Source organism: Quercus robur, chromosome 2, assembly GCF_932294415.1.
Source record: "Quercus robur chromosome 2, dhQueRobu3.1, whole genome shotgun sequence".
Classification (NCBI taxonomy): Eukaryota; Viridiplantae; Streptophyta; class Magnoliopsida; order Fagales; family Fagaceae; genus Quercus; species Quercus robur.
The window spans coordinates 25,434,563-25,455,159 of record NC_065535.1 but is presented as its reverse complement, the minus strand read 5'-3'; the positions used below and the strand labels follow the sequence as shown (position 1 = coordinate 25,455,159).

General features: G+C 33.3%; 2 protein-coding genes across 2 annotated transcripts; both read left to right on the top strand.

The window, feature by feature from the left end:
• The first annotated feature begins 2,223 nt into the window (after window positions 1-2,223).
• On the top strand, window positions 2,224-3,523 carry LOC126696648 (uncharacterized). The gene is made up of 4 exons (XM_050393338.1): window positions 2,224-2,544; window positions 2,658-2,821; window positions 2,957-3,125; window positions 3,209-3,523. Exons 1-4 carry the CDS (start codon window positions 2,224-2,226, stop codon window positions 3,521-3,523), a joined length of 969 nt encoding a protein of 322 aa, XP_050249295.1.
• Window positions 3,524-13,798: 10,275 nt separating this feature from the next.
• LOC126713039 (U-box domain-containing protein 28-like) lies at window positions 13,799-15,138 on the top strand. The gene has a single exon (XM_050412683.1). The coding sequence runs from the start codon at window positions 13,864-13,866 to the stop codon at window positions 15,094-15,096; it is 1,233 nt and encodes a 410-aa protein (XP_050268640.1). The 5' UTR covers window positions 13,799-13,863; the 3' UTR covers window positions 15,097-15,138.
• The last annotated feature ends 5,459 nt before the right edge of the window (window positions 15,139-20,597 follow it).

Sequence of the window (20,597 nt, the reverse complement as noted above, 5' to 3'; positions counted from 1 at the left end):
AGTTTGTTGTAGACCACAATCATGATTTGTTCTCCCCGTCAGAAGTGTTAATTCTTTCAACCAATCGAGTTATCATTATAGATGATGAAAAACACATTTTCTTATTGAAAGAAGCTAGACTTTCAATTAGAGAGGTAATGCGTGTTATGGAATTTGAGAGGCATTTGAAACATGGACAATTTCCATTTTTTCAAAGGGATATTCGTAATCTTTATGTGAAAATGAGGAGGAAGAATGCAAAGAATGATGCCATGGATCTCCTACAATTTTGCAAAGTTGTTAAAGAAGAGAACTCTAGATTCCAATATGCATTTACAACCGATAAAGAAAATAGATTGGAGCATATTTTTTGGTCACCTACTCATTGTTTTGATTGATACCAAAAATATGGAGATGTGGTTGTTTTTTTTTATACTACTTATACGGAGAATGCTTATGATATATCTTTTGGTATTTTTGCTGGTGTCAATAATCATGCAAGGATTTGCCTTTTGGAATTCAATGTGAAATGTGACAATATATATATATATTTTAGTTGTGGTCAATCCTAGTCTAATATTTTATTAATTTATTTAATTTTATTTTGACATATGAAGGATTTGTTCTCCCCTTCAGAAGTGTTAATTCTTCCAACCAATCGAGTTATCATTATAGATGATGAAAAACACATTTTCTTATTGAAAGAAGCTAGACTTTCAATTAGAGAGGTAATGCGTGTTATGGAATTTGAGAGGCATTTGAAACATGGACAATTTCCATTTTTTCAAAGGGATATTCGTAATCTTTATGTGAAAATGAGGAGGAAGAATGCAAAGAATGATGCCATGGATCTCCTACAATTTTGCAAAGTTGCTAAAGAAGAGAACTCTAGATTCCAATATGCATTTACAACCGATGAAGAAAATAGATTGGAGCATATTTTTTGGTCACTTATTCATTGTTTTGATTGATACCAAAAATATGGAGATGTGGTTGTTTTTTTTTATACTACTTATACGGAGAATGCTTATGATATATCTTTTGGTATTTTTGCTGGTGTCAATAATCATGCAAGGATTTGCCTTTTGGAATTCAATGTGAAATGTGACAAGATATATATATATATATATATATATATATATATATATATATTAGTTGTGGTCAATCCTAGTCTAATATTTTATTAATTTATTTAATTTTATTTTGACATATGAAGGATTTGATACCTCAACTGATGTGAAAATTTTGTAAAAATTTGTTGTGTTGTAACACAATTTGTGATTTTTATTTGGGCAAATAACATTTCCCTCCCTTGAGGTTTGGGAAAATTACACTCACCAATAACATTGACATGGTAACCATGTTTGATTTGCATGCTGGTGTTGTGATAATAATTATATGTTGAATTTGTGAGCACAAATTGTTAAAATTTGACGCCTAATGTTGTGTGTCAAGCATTTGGGTCTATGGTAAGAGTTGATGATGATGTAGTGTATCGTGAGGAAGATGATGATATTGATTTTGTTTAAGACTCAAGTGATGATAGTGCCTTGAGTGTTGATAGTTATAAACTTAGTAGTGGAGTTTTTAGTGATGAAGATAATGATGAGGTTGGTAATGCTACTGATGGGAACTGGTCCAACTATTATAGTGAAGACTGTGATAGAGAATTGAATAACTCTGATGTTAAAAAGAGTCATGTTGAGAAAGGGTTGTATGGTAAACAATATGTCCCAAATGAAAATGAAATGGTATGTCTTGAAAAAGGAATGCTATTCAGGGATGTGTATGAGTTTAGAGCAGCATTAAGGGACTATGTGATAGGTGAAGGTGTTGAGATTGTAAGACTGAAAAATGAGAAGTCTAGGGTTCATGCAATTTGTGCTGACCTTAGTTGCAACTGGTATGTTTTTGCTTCCCCTACTGCTGATGGTATTTCATTTCAGATTAAGGTGTATAATAGTGACCACACCTATGTTAGAAATTCAAAAAATACCAATGCCACATCAACATGGATAGCTCAAAAACTAGCTAAATCGTTGAAGGTTGATCCTGAAATGTCTTATGAAAGCATGGAAGAAGCTTTGCTGGAAAAGTATGGGGTTGAGGTTGATAGAAGCAGATTGTATAGAGTAAGAAAGAGAGGAAATGGGAGAGGATGTAGGTAGCCATTCTAATAGTTATAAGAAGCTTGCCAAGTATGCTCAGCTTGTAAGGCAAACCAATCCTAGAAGCTATATGAAGATGCAATTAGATAGGCTTGATATTACACAAAATCCTACATTCAAGAGGTTCTTTGTGTGCTTTGAAGCTATGAGGAAGGGTTTTGTTGAAGCTTGTAGACCTTTTATAGGACTAGATGGTTGCCACTTGAAAGGAAATTTTGGTGGAGTGCTATTGGTAGCAGTTTCACTTGAAGGAAACAATGGCCTATTTCCAGTGGCTTATGGGGTGTTGGAATGTGAGTGTAAAGACAGCTGGGGATGGTTTCCTACATGCTTGGAAACCATTATTGGTCAAAGTTCATCAAGAGTTCCATATGTTATTATGTCAGATAAACAAAAGGTATGGATATTAAAGTTGTGCTATATATATATGTATATTTATTTTTTATAACAATTATAAAGATATTAAAGTCCTGTTATTGTATCTTCTTAACAATTTTGTGTTATTGATAGGGCTTGATTGAAGCTATTCTTGATGTAATGCTTGAGTGTCAAGTTAGGCATTGTACAAGACATTTGTATAACAACTTTAGAGGAAAACATTCTGGGCTAGCATTGAGGGATAATTTTTGGCGTGCAGTAAAAGCATATAATCTATTCCTTTTTGAGAAAGCTATGTAGGTCTCCAAAAATTATCAAAGGAAGCATTTGATTGGTTGGATGAAAAACCTAAGTCACAATGAGCTAGACATGCATTTGACCTAAGATCTGTTCCACACATTCACAAACAACATGATTGAGTCTTTTAATAGTTGGGTTGACAATTTGCGTGGGAAGACAATATTAACTTTGGTAGAGCAAGTGAGGCTTAAAATAATGGAACAGCTACATGAGCAATACACTAGTGGATGGAATTGGGAAATAAAGGTCACACTAGAAGCATGGAAAAAGATTGAGTTGACTAAAAAGATTCATTATTCTGTAAGCTTATACTAGCAGACGATGATGAGTTTCAAGTAATAAATGGTTATACAAGTTTTGTAGTAAATTTATGGACCAAAAAGTGTCCTTGTGGTGTTTGGGAAATTAGTGGCTTGCCTTGCAAGCATGTAGCAAAATGTATCACATACAAAAGGGCGGACATTCAAGATTATTGTGATCCATTCTACTCCATGAGCATATACATTCGAGCCTATAGCCAAATCCTTCACTCAATGCCTGATATTGATATGTTACCTAAGGGTGAGTTGGAAACAGGCCAAGACACCGTGCTTCCTCCAAAACGGAAAAAGTTGATTGGTAGACCTAAGAAAAAGAGAAAAAAAGAGCAAGGTGAACATGCACCAGGGCTACAAGAAGCAAGGAGGTATGCACTGTGAGGTGTACTTCTTGCAAAGAGTTTGGTCACAACAAGAGGACATGCCAGGGAGCTGCAATTGGTAGCGTAGGCAGAAGCAAAGGGAAGAAAAGACAAAATATAAGTTGCTATATGTTTGGTTTAATAAATTAATTGTTAGAATTTCTATTTTTATGGAAGAGTGGTTTTTGAATATACTTCGTGCTTTAATTTAGAGCAAAAATAATGTGCAAGAACATCAAGAGGGAGGGTTAAGAGTGGTTGAACATAGGCTAGTAAGTTGTTTAGATTTCTTGTGGTCCAACAACCCATCATCCAATTTACTATTATATCTCATAATTAGTTGAATTATCACATCTTCGACTTTTATGCTTACATTTTTAATACAATTTTTCCATGTCATGTACCAAGGAAACAAGCAGGGGTGATCAACATGACACACAATCTAGTCAAATAAACATACAAGCATCTTTGGCATCTGACATTTCTACCATAGAAAAACGAATTACACATGGTGCAATGAGATAGTGACCAAGGAAGAACGGGAAGACAAGTTTTGAAAACCGACCTTGTAGGAGTGCAAGAATTGCTAGTAATTGTTAGACATTTGACAGCTTATTGTGTTTGCAAGTGGAGTGCAAACTTGTTTTGGAACTTTGTGTGTGTGTGTGTGTGTAGTGTTGACAACTCTGATTTAAGTCAAGCCATTTTTCTCAAATTTTTTAGCTATAGGAGATACTTGTCTAAAGTCACTATATTTTCCAAGGTTTTCAGATCCGGACCGTTCATTGAACTGTAAAAGGGAGAGGTTCAAGGTTTTTGAGGTCGAATCAAAGTCGAACTGGGGTCGAACCGTGATGACGTCATAATTAATTTAATAATTAATTAAAGCCTAAATATAGATATTAAATTTATAAAACTAGCAAAATTGACAATATATCTATATATGTGAGGGAAATTTAATGATTTTCAAGCATATATTTAATAATTAAGTAAGAAAGTTAATAAAATAAAATAATAACCATGAAAGCATTAAAATTTATGATTAATTTTTGAAGTAAAGTTGAATATCTTTGAAGGATTTTAATTATAATTTTTTTTATTCCCTGTAAGAGATGGATAATTTAATTAAGTAGAATAAAATTGTGTTAAATTGTTTAAAAAAAAAAAATTGCTAAGGGGTTGGACCGCACGGTTCTCACTGGTTCGTGTGGTCCAACCCTGGTTTTAGAGGTTCATGGAATTAACAAAAAATTTGGTTCTTTAGGCTTAAAAAACCGCCGGTTCCCGATTTTCATGGTCCAACCTCCTGGTCTGGTCCAATTATGAAAACCTTGATATTTTCCTTTAGCTGCTTTTCTAATTTAACATTAGTTGGTAAAGAATAAGCTTTTGTGAGTTTGTTCACCAATCAACGTTTTTTATATTGATAAGTGACTATGAAAATTTCAAACTCATTTTTTAACAATAAAAGCTTGAAAGCTTCGGCAAATTGTTTTATTTTATAAATTTTGATCCAAAGTGTTGGTGAGAGGTGCGATTAAAAAATCTAAGAGGATCATCAAACTTTAATGTAATAAGCAACATGTTTTATAATATGCTTTTTCATTATTTATTTTATTTTATTATATGTGAATGCTCTTTTTACTAACCATGATTAAACTTTGGTAAAGAGAATCTTTTAAAAAATTAGAATATTTCGTTACTAATGTTAACAGAAGGGGGGGGGGGGGGGGGGGAGTGTTATTTTTTTCAAATCTCAAGGGAGGGGAGTGTTTTTTCCTTTCAAGTTTGGGGTCAGTGTCATTTCCCCAAACTTCAAAAGAGGGGAGTGAAATTTGCGCTTTTTATTTTGTAAAATTCCTTGCATGATGGACAGGTATCCGACCTTTTACTTTTATTATTATTATTTTTTCTCAACCACACGTTTCTTTCACCCTTACCTTTATCTTCTTTCACCTTTCTCTTCTCCCAACCACCTTTATCTTCTTTCTACTTCTCCTTTATCATCTTTTAAAATTGTTATGTTCTCCCATATGAAACTCTTGGCTCAACTTCTTTGTCTTTTATTTTTTTTCACAAATTTCTTTTCTAACTTAGTTCATCTCCTCCTTGATTTCCCCGCCATCAACCTAGTTTGTCTCCCTCAATTTCGGTATTTAAAACCTTGATTTGAAGCCCCTTTGTTCAACATGGTGCCGCCATTGATTTTGGCAGCATCTCAGGCATTTCTCATATGTTCTTATGGTTTTTTTTTTTTTGTTTTTTTTGGATTTATTGATGTTGTTTGTTTTCTTGTGAGATTTTTTTTTTTTTTTTGGGATGTACTGATGTTAATTGTTTCTTGTGAGATGGGTATTTTTTTTTTTTTTTTTGGGATGTACTGATTTTGGTTGTTTCCTGTATGAGGATTGTGATTTTAGTTTAGTTTAGTTTAGTTTTTATTTATTTATTTATTATTATTATTATTATTATTATTATTATTATTTTACGGATAAACATAATAATATGACTAAAGGCTTGAGTTGATGAGAAATGTGAAAAAAGGTATTTTGGTCTCTTTATTAATTTTTCTTTCTTCCTATAAAGCTGACCCAACATCTAGTAAAAAGGCTGCATAAAGTGCGTAAAACTGTCATAAAAGCTGGGTATTAACGGGATCATAAGTTGCCCGTTAACACAACCCTATACATAAAGCCAAACTTTAGAGAAAATTCAAATAGATTATTAATTGAATTCCCAATTAATTTACGTCACAATTCCATCTAAGTTTTTAATTTTTTGTGGGACAAAATGGGCTTCTGCCCTTTTCTGGGAAATTAATTAGCTTTTTGCCTTTCTTCCCAAATTAAATAGGGAAATGCCCCTCTTTTGAAAATCAACTTTCTCAAAATCGCCTATAACTCGATTTTATGGATATCAAGTTACAAAACGCCACTATAGGTTCTTAAAAACATCACTATAGGTCCTTGAAAACGTCACTATAGGTCCTTGAAAAAGTCGATTTTCAAAAGAGGGGCATTTCCTTATTTAGTTTGGGAAGAAGGGCAAAAGGCTAATTAATTTGCCTGAAAATGGCAGAAGCCCATTTTGTCCATTTTTTGTGACAAATGAGTTATTTTGTGAATTTAATTCTAAATTTTGAGGTAGCATTTATCGCAAATTGTAAAAACCAAATACTCAAAATTTTGTTTTTAATGAATGCAATGGATTTGGAGTATCAACTGTTTAAATCTGCCAAGTCTATTTACGTGGGTCTCATATTTTAAATTGTCTTGACAATTTGTATCTTCTAGCAGTTTCTTGATCAAGAAGCCAACTTTTTCATTTTGAAATTCTTGAAATTAGGCAATTTTGGAATCATCTTCCGTATCCTCTAGCATAGACAGCCCTCATGAGTAGTCTCTTTATTCACATAGATTATTAATTGGTAAAAGAAATATCCTTATTAACTTCCTCGAAGAAGTAGAAAAAGAAAATTTCAACTTAATAAATTAAATAATCTTCTTCTTTAGTTTCAGTAAATTTTTTTTTTTTTTTTTTTTTTTTGAGAAGTTTAGTTTCAGTAATCTAAAGTTGAATTTAGTAAAAATGAGATCATATGTAGTAGTATATGTAGTAGTGTGAGCATTTTGGTTGGCTATTGTTTTTGCTACCAAAACTAACACTCATATTCTGCCATTTCATTCAAAATATATTGAGCGTACATGCCATATATGCATATAACATAGACATCGGTATCAACTATCAACTACTATCAAATAAGGTTTCATATTGTTTTGAGAGCCTTAATTATAACAAAGAGGAGGCTTTTGGAAATTAGTAATTTATGTTTTTGAGATTTTTATGAGTTTTTGACATAGGCTTAAAAAATAGTATCGTTTTTTTATGATTTTTATGAGAAAAAGATCAAGGCCGCTGGAGTTATTGTCTGCCATTACTTGCTTACGTAATGACAGTAGGTATTAGTTTTCACCTTGTTGACGGTGTATTTTTTTATTTTTTATTTTGTTTTACAAGATATAAATTCTATTTTAACCTAATCTAAGTGTATATATATGTGAAGCTCTCTTATGGATACTTGAATATCGGCTCTTCCTCCTCCCACACCCCACAAGCATTTATACATATGGAGTGATCATCGCACCAATATTTGTGCTCTCAATATTTGTAATTTGTATCACAATGTGCATAAATTCCGATAGCATGATCTTCATATAGTTCATTGCAGCGAGTTCAATTTCCTCTTAAATCTCTTGCATCTGTGCATTCTAGGGAGCCATCTCAATTCTCAACCTTCAGCATAGACACCATTGGATCAACTACATCTTAATAATTATATTAAAGACATCCCACAACATAAATAACCTTACCTTTGATTTTGTTGAAAGGCTTAGAGATTAATATTTATTATTATCAAATCAAATAATATATTAAACATTGTTTTTCTATTATGATTTATTATCATTAAATTCATATGATGGAATAGAACAACTACAAAATGGAACAGACTAAGGATGTATTTGTTTGGAGGTGAAATAAGGTAGATAAAAAATAAATGAGAGAAAATAGGAGAGGAATGATTTTTAATTGATGTTTGGTTGGGAGGGGGAGAGAAAAAAATTGTGATGGGACCCAGGTGTTTTCTCTTCAGACTCACCAAAAAGTTTTCTTCACAAAATGGGGAGAAACTGTGGGAAGGGGAGAGGATGAACTGGGCTAATTAACAAAAATGCCCAGTTTGTCCAACATTGGGTTGCTTCTTTTTTTTCTTTTTTTTTTTCGTCCTTGCACGTACACAATTTTTTTGCTAAAAAAATGTGTTTTATTTATTTATTTATTTAATGGAGACATAATTGTAAATTTATATAAACTTTATTTTCTATCTCCTCACTTTTCTTTTCAACCAAACAAATAAGTTTTCTCCACTTTTCCATCCTCTCAACCAAACACAAATAGGAGAAAATTAAATATCTTTTATTCTCCCACTTTTCTATTCTCCCTTTAAGTATAACCTATCTCATCCAAGAGCATCATTATTGGTGGAGGCATATAGCTATAATGCTATTTTTGCCTCCTCAAACTACAAAATATTGTGCACATTGGTGGTGCCATAGCCAAAAAAGTTTGGCTACATGCTATGATAAACATGTACTAGTACCTATTTACTGTAGCATGTAGCCAAATCCCTTTAATATATATATATATATATATATATATTTTTTTTTTTTCTCCACTTTTTTTTAGCTCATCTCTCTCTCTCTCTCCTGTTATTGCCATCGGATCTCCTCTCTCTCTCTCTCATCCCTCTCTACCTAGCTTCGCCGACCCAAGCCCCAAGCCGCCGCTGCCCATCTCTCTTATCTCTTTGCTGTGATTGGGTTTTTTTGTGTGTTTTCATATGGGTTTGGTGGTTGTGGCGGTGGTGGTTGATTTTGGCTATGGTAGTGGTGGTGGCAGTGAGTTTCTTACAAAACCCCATAAAAAACCTATGTAGAAAAAGGAGGGAATCCAAGTGTTATATAGAGAGATTGGTTGGTACGAGAAGGGGAGATATTGTGTGTTAGGCATTGCTCCCAGTTGACCCATGGGCACCCAACATTGATTCACAAAGAAGGGCTTCACGGCTCTTTGCTTTTTCTTTGTTTCCCTACCTTGGTTTCTTGTACTTCATCACTAAATCCAAGTCTACTCCAAAGCTCACCCTATTTGGATTCTACTTCTTGCTCACCTCTATGGGGGCTATCAGTGAGTTTCTCAGGCCCTATTTCTTCTTTACTTTAATTTTATGATTTTGGCTTTGGCAATGGGTTTTGTGGTGGCTGGTGGTGATGAAGTTGTGATTGTGGTTGTGGTTTTGTTTTTTTGTTTTTGTTTTTGTTTTTTTATTTTTTTTTCTACATTGTGTTGTGGTTGCCAAAGTAGAGTGGTGGTTGTGGTTGTTGGTGGAGCTGGATGTGGTGTTTGTTTTTTTATTATTTTATTGTGTTGTTTATGTAATTTTATTGTGTTGAAAGCTAAAATAAAACTATTGATGTTGGGTGTTTTGTAAAGTGAGAAGGTAAAATAAATAAAATATAGCTTTTGGTGGAGTCAAATAACTAAAATTATGGCTCCACCAACGTGGATGCTCTAACAATTAAAAAGGATTAAGTCAAACCAAGAGTCTGTTTGGTATCAGATTTAGCTTTTAGCTTTTAGTTTTTATGTACAATTTTTTAGAACCTCACATTTATCCGCATTTTCTCACTTTTTCAAAAAATTTCAAGGTACAAGTATATTTTAGCACATTTTCAACAAAAAACTAGGTAAGTTGTTCATAAACAAACACCAAGTCTTCCAATATTTAAAAGTGAAATGTTAGTATACTGCAAAAAGACAACTTAAAAACAAAAAAAAAAAAAAAAAAACTAATTTATAGACCAATTACTCACTGGTACATGTAAAAATTAAACCAATTGCAAAACCAAATAGGCCATGAAAGTTTGGCTGGACTTACTGCACGAATAAAATCAAATAGTCTTCTATTGAGATAAAATAAGAGGTATGTTATCAAACAGTTTTATCAAAATCTACTTTAAAAAAACAGAGCAAAACACTAAGCTATTTTCAAAATGTTAAATGCCTGTTTGGTAAGAAGATTTTTGTTTTGTTTTTTGTTTTTTTGTTTTTTTTTAAACAGTATGAAAATAATTTTCAAAAAATTGAAATTGAAACTACTTTTCGAATAATAATTTTTACATTATACGTGTTTGGCTCCCACTTTTAAGAACAATTTTCAAAATATTGAAAAAAAAAATGTTTGCAAGACCATTTCTATTTTTTATGTATTTTTTTTTTAAATTACAAAAAGTAACGTGTAAAATTTGTAGATTACTTTTTTTAGATAATGATAAGTGAATAGAGCTCATGTATCTTTTTTAATTTTTTTATTTTTTTTTATAATGATATATAAGTTTCAAATTTGAAGTATGAGAATTTTTTTGTGATAAAGATAAACTCCTTAATTTAGGGAATAAAAGAGTTTGGACAAATCAATGGAGTCTATTGTTTTCAATTAATTTAACTATATCATTAAAAGCATTTTTTGTATCTTGAAAACACCCTCTTATCCGTTTTCAAAATCATGTTCTAAACAAGGAAAATAGGATACAATTTTTTGAAAATTGTATCTAGAGAACATCAGCCAAACAATAAATTCAAGTGTGGGACCCACCATTTTATGGATTGCAAAACAAAACACTATATTTAAATACTCTTACTAAACAAACCCTAATAGTTTTGAAATTAAGGGGTGATATTGTTTAGATTTCATGTTTAATAACTTTCCTATGCATTGTATGGGTTTTGGGCTAATTTAAGGGACTAAAATTGAACCAACTCTTGAATTGGGTTGGGTTGGTTGGAATTTTTGTTTTTAGCCTCGAATTTAGTCAAGTTCGGATTGTAATTTTTTCAACTCATCTAACCAATATATATAGGATAATTTTATAAAATTTTATTTTAACTCTTTTATTTGATTTATTTTGGTATTTTGAGAATTAGTTTTGATAAATTTAGAATATAATTTAAGTGTGTAATGTTAATAGTAACAACTTTTTTGAAAATAAAAAACTTAAATAATTAACTGAGAGCCCAATTTTTTAATAAGGACATGAAACATTTAAGCCCAATCGGTAACCCAACCTAACCAATATGCTTTGAATGGGTTTTGTTTCTACATATGGTGGTTGGGAATTTCTCACCTTGTTAAAGTTGGATAAATTTGAAAAAGCCCTCAAACTCAACTCAAGCACACCCCTAAATGTAACTATGCGCACCCTAGATATAGTCAGCAGGCTCAATCTATACTTGGGCTCACAACTTATTTATATTGTGGGCTTTGAGTTTCCTATTATAGGTAGTCCCTTTGCTCGGAAACCTAATTACACACTCTTGTTTTTACAAACCCCTCTCTCTTTCCTCACAGAATTACTCCCCTTTTCTCTTGATATGGCTACTCTCTCTCTTTCTTTTCTATGTTTTCTTTTTCCTCTAGCCATGCCGACCCCCCAAACCTCTCACCCTATCCTCCCTTTTATAGTTGGAGGTAAGTGGACATGTTATGGTTATTTTCTGATCTCACTCGTGTGGATGGGGGTCCAATTCCATCGTTTCTAAGTGGAGGTACCGTTGGGAATAGTGGTAATGGCATTGGAATTGGTTCTTGCCACCAAAAGGCTGTTCGATAGATATACTCCCCAAAGCAATATCAGACCAATGTGACCTTGTATCCCCGAGCAATCACACTCCCGACCAAGTTAGAGCTAATCAGGAGGGGCTCGCTTTTGACATTCAAGACATAATGGCCTCATTATGGTTTTGGGGCTCAGACTAGGTTTCGAGGTGCATTCGGATCGAGGTCATTGATCCAATGGGGATAAGGTCAGGCATTGTATCTCAAGGTCAGGGCCCAAGGCCCAACGAGCCTGGGGTCCTCCCCCATATGGTGCCACAAGGCTAGGGTCCAAGGCCCACTGGGTCCTACCCCGTATAGTAACCCATATAGAATTTATGCAATTTGAAATCAAACTAAACTCAAAGATTGTAGAATTGTTGTTTACTTGTTTCTCTAAAAGAGACATTTTTCGTCCAAATCAATACATGATCATTTATAAGATTATCCGCGTATATTATTTAAACAAATCATATGACTTATTGAAAATATCATGTGACTAATAGTACAAATGGATAACCATTTCAATTATAACGTAATGAGTTGGAGAGAAATTTCATGTGACTGCCCATTTCAATTGTTGCGTAATGAGTTGGAGGAAAAATTTCTTCAAAATTAACCGACATAGGGGTAAACTTTTTCCTTGCTCTTAGCTTCCTTTTTATGTTTCAATTTCAACGAATATTTTTGTCTAACGAAACATCATCGTTTGGAGAAAATCTAACCTCAAGAGTCAAGACGTGTTGGGCACAACAAGATGGGAACCGTGGCTTAAGTCTAGGCTTACCGAGGTACTAGCCGGAGCATTGGTCCTTGACAGAGGATTTTCGTTCCAATTACGCCAATTCAATTGACTTTATAAATAAATAACCGTAAATTTTATTGGGGGATTTGTAGAAAAATTGAACCATGAGATTAATAAATGGAGTCTTTGGTCGTCTCTCGTCAGTGCCGACCCAAATTAAAGAAGACTTCGCTAGCAGTGGAATACACGGTCCACAGTCCACACACATACGCGGAGAGGAAATTTTCAAACTTGAAAGCTCTCAATACTGAATTTTGATTATATTTATAGTCCTCAGTTTGAGTCAGTCAGCGAGTCCTCCCTGGTAGGTGAGACAATAGTGTCCCTCTGCTGAATAACGCTACGGACACAATATTAAAAGTTATTAACACAACAATTTCAAAAAGTTTAGATAATAAGTTGTTAATGATAGGGAAAAACTATTAGCATAACAATTTAAAAAGTTCAGACAATAAGTTGTTAATAGCAGGGAAAAAAAATATATTAGTGATGGATCTAGGTAAGAACCAATAACATCTTATTAAAATAAAAAGTATATTGTAATAAATTTAAAAAAAAAAAATGTGTTTATGAACCGTTTATTTTACTGAAATTGAAATTTTTTTGCTGAAAATATGTAAAAAAAAAAACTAAAAGCTAACTTTTGGAGCAATAGGACTCACTTAATAATGCCATTAAACCCACTTTATGAGTAAAAATAAGCTAAAAAAATTAAGCTAAATTTTTCTCAAATTCCAAACGCATTCATAGTATTTTACACATACTTGAGTTTTTATAACTGGAAAAAAAAAAAAAAAAGTTACATTTTCTGTTTATAAAAACATATGTACGCCTTGTGAAATAAATACCCCATACTGTAATTGCTCCGAAATGGAATGAAAATAATTGTTAAACACACGCAAAATTGCATTGAACAGGTCAAGATTTTTAACTTGAAAGCCCTGACTTCAAATCACGTTTTTAGTATAATTTTAATGCATATAAAAGTGTAAGCAACAAGACTAGTAGCGTATTAAACACTTCTCTAATTGAATCATGACTAGTCTTTAGAAAGTAACTCGATTTTATTGTAAAATTGTAGTGAAAACGATGTGCCCTTGCCACCTGTCATGCCCCACGGGTCATCACTTTAATAGTCACGACACATGGTACACGCTCAGACTTTGGTACCCATAACACATTTGACTAACGACTACCTCTTAGTATTAAATTCAAAAACGACGTCACATTCACACTCCTTTGAGCTTTGACCCACCCACCCTCCCTTAAATTCAAGTAACTAAAAACAACCTCCCTTCCTGTTCTTTCTCTCCAAACTTTACTCAGAAAAACAAAAGAAACAATGGGTAGAGAGGAACTGCACATAACTGTACCGAGTCTCTTCAAGTGCCCAATCTCGATGGAGGTGATGAAATCCCCTGTGAGCCTCTGCACCGGTGTCACCTACGACCGCTCCAGCATCCAGCACTGGCTCGAATCAGGCCACGACACGTGTCCCGCCACCATGCAGGTCCTTCCCTCTAAGATTTTCGTCCCTAACCTCACTCTCCACCGCCTCATCCACCTCTGGCTCCACCACTCCACCGCTGCCGCCGCGACGGCGTCGTTGATCTCTTCTCACCAAGTTCGGGTTTTCATCGAGAATATAACCGAGAACGTTGACCGCCGTGATTGCCTTGAAAAAATTGTGGAGTTCGCTAATGCTCGCGACGAGAACCGGAGGTTTTTGGCGGATTTCGATGGCTTTGTTGAGGCGATCGTTGGTGTTCTTTGCAAAATTGCGGAGATGGAGGTTGTGGAATTAGTTGTTAGGGTTTTGGATCTGATTATGTCGCAAAATGGAGTTAAGGAACGAGTTTACTCTTCCATTTTCAGAAGCAATCACCAAAAATGGTTCGCTTCGATTTGTTTGCTTTTGCGAAATGGAAGTGTAAACTCGAAGATCGAGTCTGCTAGGGTTTTGGAATATCTAGCCGCTCTTGAGGTAACCGAATCCAAACGCAGAATCGCTGAAGAAGAAGAAATACTCACTGTGCTGCTCCGTTTGTTAGCTTCCGAGAATGATTTCAACCTATGCGACGCCGTTTTGTCGTGTTTAATCGCGGTGTCAGTGACTCGTTCAGTGAAACCCCGGCTCGTCCGGTTCAGGCTCATTCCGATTCTCTCAGAAAAACTCTTGAACCCTAACACCAAACTCTCCACAGCTGGCAAGTGTGTGAAGCTATTGTCAAGAGTTTCGACGTGCCCGGAGGGGCGGTCCGCGATAAGCGAGGCCCCAAAGTGCGTAGCGGCGGTGGTGGAGCGGCTGATGAAGGCGGGGACGGAAGACGCGGTGGCGATGCTGTGGGGATTGTGTTGCGTGCATGGGGAGAAGAAGGTGAAGGACGTGGTGGTGAAGAGTAATGGAGTGACTAAGATACTGCTGGTGATGCAGAGTGAGTGTGAGGGGCACGTGAGGAGGATGTGTGGAGAGTTAGTTAAGACTTTGAGAGTTGGGTGCAAGGTTGGTGGTAGTGGTGGTGATGGTGCGTTGAGGAGGTATGAGACCAAGACTACTCATATCATGCCTTGTTGAAAGTGTAATAATCTACAATATGTTTATTTGCTAATTGGTCTAGTATGAATATTTCTTTTCTTTTCTTTTCTTTTTTTAAATATAATTTAATTGTTACAATAATTGAGGAGTGGAGATATGAATTACGATTCTGAGTACAAAAGGACTTTTTTTTCCCCTTAATAGAGATGTTATTGTTCTGTTTAGTGTTGACAACTTGACATGCTCAAGAAAGAAACAAATAAAAGAAGTTTTTATTTTATTTTATTTATTATTATTATTTTTTTTTTACATATATCCAAAATCATTTCTTTTTCATTTGAATGTTAAATAAAAGAAGGGTTATGTGGAGTGAGATTTTTTTAGTTATTTTGGGTATAATTTACCGAATGAGGAAAAAATTGGAGAGAAGTTCACTTTTAGCTTCCATTGAATTTAAGGATTCAGATAAATGAAATAGAAATTGTTAAATTTGAATTTAAAAACACACAATGAGTATTAAAAATTTTACTCTAACAAAGCAGTATATTACTATATTACACATAATAGTCTTAAGGATAAATTGTAAAATATACTCTTAAAGTTTATGGTTGTTTATTTTTTACAACCTAAAATTTAAAAAAAAAAATTAGATTTTACACTCTAAAGCTCTTATTCCGTAAGCAAAAACAGCCCCTTCGTTAGTGGACTAGACTATGCTTTCGTCAAATGAAATAGAAATTGTTAAATTTGAATTTAAAAACACACAATGAGTATTAAAAATTTTACTCTAACAAAGCAATATATTACTATATTACACCTAATAGTCTTAAGGATAAATTGTAAAATACACTCTTAAAGTTTATGGTTGTTTATATTTTACAACCTAAAATTAAAAAATTAAAAAAAAAAAAAAAAAGGATTTTACACTCTAAAGCTCTTATTCCGTAAGCAAAAACAGCCCCTTCATTAGTGGACTAGACTATGCTTTCATCAAGTGACACACTGGCAATTGAGACACACTTTAGCTGTCTGACATGTGCTTTTTTTTTTTTTTTTTAAGTTTTTTTAATAGTTGTTTAGATTTTACATCCAAAAACTCACCTCCGCTTAGACGACTTAAGTGCATCTCAGTTGCCAACGTGTCACTTAACAAACACTATGAGAGACCACACTCTCAGCCCAAACCTCTCAAACAAAGGTTTTGGCATAATGATGTAAGACACAATTTACTATTTAATTATTATAATTTATTATCATTGGTATTTTTATATAAAAAAACGTTATTTTAGGTTTAGGTGATTTATTTCCTTATTTTTAGGTACATTTAATGCTTTTTAGGTCAAATTTGATTCCTGTTATGGTTAGATATTAATTAAGAGTTATTTTAGAATATATTTTCTTGTCTGTTAAGTTTTACGGAGCTTTTAAATAAGCCCCTAAGTCTATACACGTTTTTAATAATTATTCAATCAATAAAATTCAGACTTTTGTCTTTCTATTTTCTAGTGATTCCAAACCCTTTCTCCTTGTAGATTCAAGGAACTCTTGTGTATTCAAGGTTATTTTTAGAAGCAAGTGTGTTTTATTTCTTGTTTTCTAGAAGTAGACATGTTCTGCTTCTTGATGTTTCCACACCCTGCAATACATAATCCCTGTGAATAAGTGAAGTCGTGTTGTGTGCCTCTCAAGAGTGAAGGTTCTACTGCTTTTATCTTCCCTGCAAGGTTAAGGGTTTTACAATGCCATCACCACTTATTTTAATATATATATATATATATATATATATATAATAAAAAATAAAAAAATAACTTGAAAAAATACATCACTTTTATTGATGAATTGAAAAATGTATATTTCTTGATAATAACCAAAAAATCACATGATTTTAGTCTTAGATACAATCTAAAACAAAGGTACATGATTTTTTTTCCTAATTACTATCTAAAAATTGAAAATTATAAGGAAAATCATTATCTACTAATCTTTGATCTAAGTTTGGAGTTTAGGTTACAAGATTGGAAAAATGTTAGGCATTCAACTTGCTTGGTGAAACCAATCTTCTAGACTTTAGTGACTAATGATCATATCAAATCATTCAAGAGTTTATATCATCTAAAAACATATTATTGCAAAGATTGAAACAAGTAAGAGCATGATAAAACCTTATTCTAGGCATGCAAGGAATTGGTATTGAAGAACATGGTGAATATGTGTGTGATTTGTGATTAACTCTAATCTAAGAGCATATAAACATGTTATTTGATTTGAAACCTTAAAAAAAATGCAAGAATATAACAACTTAGATCTAACATGTTAAACAACCAAGAACATGTGAAGAACTAGACAGAACTAGGGCATAATAAAAAGAAATGTTAGAAACCTTACATGCATGCACCAACACTCCAAGCAAGAAAGCTTCTCTAGAGAGGGGGAGGGGGAGGGGGGGGGGGGGGGGGGGAGAGGTCCGTGAATAGGAAATCGTAGCTCAAGATCAAGAGGACCAAACTATCAATATTTCTAGTGAATTGAGACTAGAAGGTCCAAGACACCCTGTAGACACCCAATTTTATAACTTGCATTTAACCAACCGGTAGATCTTTAGATTTGTGATACAAAACAAATCTTGATGTTCTAACGATCATAATGGTATGTCATGGGTTTTGATCGGACCACCTGATTAAAAGTTATCATACAAGCAATTTTCAATGATCATGGCCTGCCTACACGATGGGCCTGATCGCGTCCTATTCTAAACACTTAATTTTGATTGGTTCTCACAAGAATTAATTTAAAATTAATCAAGTGTGATTTTTGATTGGATTTCATTTTATTTCATTTTTAAAAAAAAAAGAAAATAATAAAAAATGTTTTTCTTTATGGTATCTTATCTGCTCTTTTGAAAAAATTCCAGAGATATGATCCATGAAAAAATCAAAAAGAAAAGAAAAAATTCTCAAAAAAACGTCATTATCTTCAGCTGAAACTTGAATCACATTTTTGGTCAGAAAAACGTTGAAATTTGGATTTCTCTATTTTCTATAAAAGTTGTAGAGAATTAAATTTCCTTTCAAAAAAAATCAATCCCGAATCAATTGGAATTTTGAGCAGCAAGTTATGGCCAAAATACGAAACAGGTGCAGAAGACAACATAAATTCAGCATTATCTTCAATTTTCTCTCAAAATTCCAAATGAGTTCAACGTCAAATCTGTTCAAGCCTATCTAATAGACTTATCCTTTCCCTTTGCTTCAGAAGAAATATTTTTGAAAAATAAATTGGGTAAAGAAACAGATACAGCCTATGAAAAAATTCAAAAATGCTCAAAATACGTTACTATTTTCAGCAGCAATTTGAAACACATTTTTGGCATGAATAACGTTGAAATTTGGCTTTCTCTATTTCTGAAAAAGTTGTAGATAATTGAATTTCCTTTCAAAAAACACCCATCTTGAATCAATTGGAATTTTGAGCGGAAAATTAGAGCCAAAATACGAAGCAGGTGCAGCATTATTTCAAAATTTGAATGGAGATCAACACCAAATCCGTCCCCAGCTCATTTAAACAGATTATCTCCTCCCTTAGCTTCAGAAGAAAGCTAATAATTTAGCTTTAAAGCTAAGCCATCCCTTCCCCTATAAATAAAGAAGACCTCTTCCATTCTCTGGACTCGGAATTCCCTCTAGAGAGCTAGGGAGAAAGCAGAAAAAAAAAGTTATTGAGCAACCGTTGTTCTTACTTTGGTTGTAGTTGAGTACTTCCTTGCTTTCTCCCTAGCCCTTTAGGTGATCATTTCCCCTTTTAATTTATGCTAGTAAGTAGTTAACTTTTTTTAATTCTTTATACATGGTAGAATAAATGCTTACAAATCATTATTCACTTCTTTTATGCTATGCTTGGATGAACATGCCTATGTCTTATTGGTTTTCTCTTACATGCTTAGATGAACACTTCTAGGCCAATACACAATTTTCTTTTGAATGCTTAGATGAGCACTTCTAGGCTAAAACACAATTTTCTCTTTGATACTTAGATGAACATGTCTAGGTAGTTGTTTTACTTTTTTAAATGCTTGAACAAACATGTCAAAGTATTTTGATTTTGTCTAGATAAACATGTCTAGGGTTTTTCCTTTACTTCTCTTCATAATTGCTTGGATGATCAAATATGCTTAAAGGTTTTATTTTTATTTACTTCTCTTTGCAATTATGTTGATGACAAATAATATGACAATTTTGTTTTTCCCTCACATGCTTAGATGAACATGTCTAGGTTAGGAATTCTTTATTTATATTGATCTCTTGGATGAACATGCCATTACCTTCATTTTTGTTATCTAACAAGTTTTTTTTTATTTTTTATTTTTTCTCTTTATGTCAAATTCCCCTAACATATGTTTATTTACACTTCCTGCAGATCACATGTTTATATGACATATTCTTTGTATTTGTTTGACATGACATGACATTGGCCACCTTAACCTAGGAGACCGGTTTTACCGGGCGAGATGGGTGCTTAATCCCTTCCCATCTCGTAAATTAGCCTCCGAACCAAGATCAAGGGTTCTAGACAATGCTCTTGTATTTACAATTTTACTTTTTTTTAGAATGTAACTAGGAAATAAAGCAATGTAATTTACTTTTCTTAGATTGTACCTAGGACAAAAAGCATTGTAAATTTTTGTTACAAAATTCGATGTAAATTGTCATATACATTAATACAACAGAAGTATTTTTCATTAAAGGTTTTCTTGTTTTTCCTTTTAAAATAAAATAAGTGGCGACTCCATGTAAAACCCTCGATCTAGGGGGGAACACATTTTTACACACCCAAAGACACCTTCCTATTACTAACTCTAGAGAATAGAGATGACGAGAAAAGAGTTTGGATTTGGGACTTGATGTGCTTTAAACTGTTGATGGAGAGAGGTATTTTATACTGGATGCTGGGGGGGGTTTGGAATAAGTCTCTGGGCAATGTGAGACTCAAGAAAATTAGGTTTTCTGAGTGAAAAATATAGGGGCAAAGTCAAACTAAGTGGAGAGCAAGTCGGAGCAAAAAGAGAAGGAGATTTGGGGGATCTGGTCCAAGTACTCATTGGCACTTGGTCCTAAATCCTTCCAAATCTTTTCCTTTTTCATTTCATCAATTTCCGTTTCAATTACATCTTATTCTTTCAAAATTTCAACCATTTTTTAGACTTTCTTGGTCCACAAGCTCAACAATTAATCAATTTTTACTAGCTTTTCAAAGAATCAATTAATGCTTTGTTTCCAAATTAAATTAGATGCATGCAACCTTACCATTTTTGATACCCCAATTTACAATCCGCATTTAATCTTACATGGAGGGTAAAAAGGTAATTTCACCTTGAAAATTTGCATCTTAATTTTGGCCATTAGATTCTTAATTTCATTTCACCAAAATAATCTTGATGTTGTAACTATCAAATAGACTGGTCATAATCCCTCATCGAACCATCAAATTGAAAGTTATCATTAAATCAAGTTTTAATGGCTGAGATACATTATCACAAATTGAGT

Excerpts from the sequence above, each read along its gene's own strand:
- LOC126713039 (XM_050412683.1), top strand. The coding sequence starts at position 13,864 with ATGGGTAGAGAGGAACTGCACATAACTGTACCGAGTCTCTTCAAGTGC.
- LOC126696648 (XM_050393338.1), top strand. The coding sequence starts at position 2,224 with ATGCAATTAGATAGGCTTGATATTACACAAAATCCTACATTCAAGAGG. Across the intron at positions 2,822-2,956 it reads TTCCTTTTTGAGAAAGCTAT|TTGGGTTGACAATTTGCGTG; the intron begins GTAGGTCTCCAA and ends GTCTTTTAATAG. Across the intron at positions 3,126-3,208 it reads CTAAAAAGATTCATTATTCT|TGTCCTTGTGGTGTTTGGGA; the intron begins GTAAGCTTATAC and ends TGGACCAAAAAG.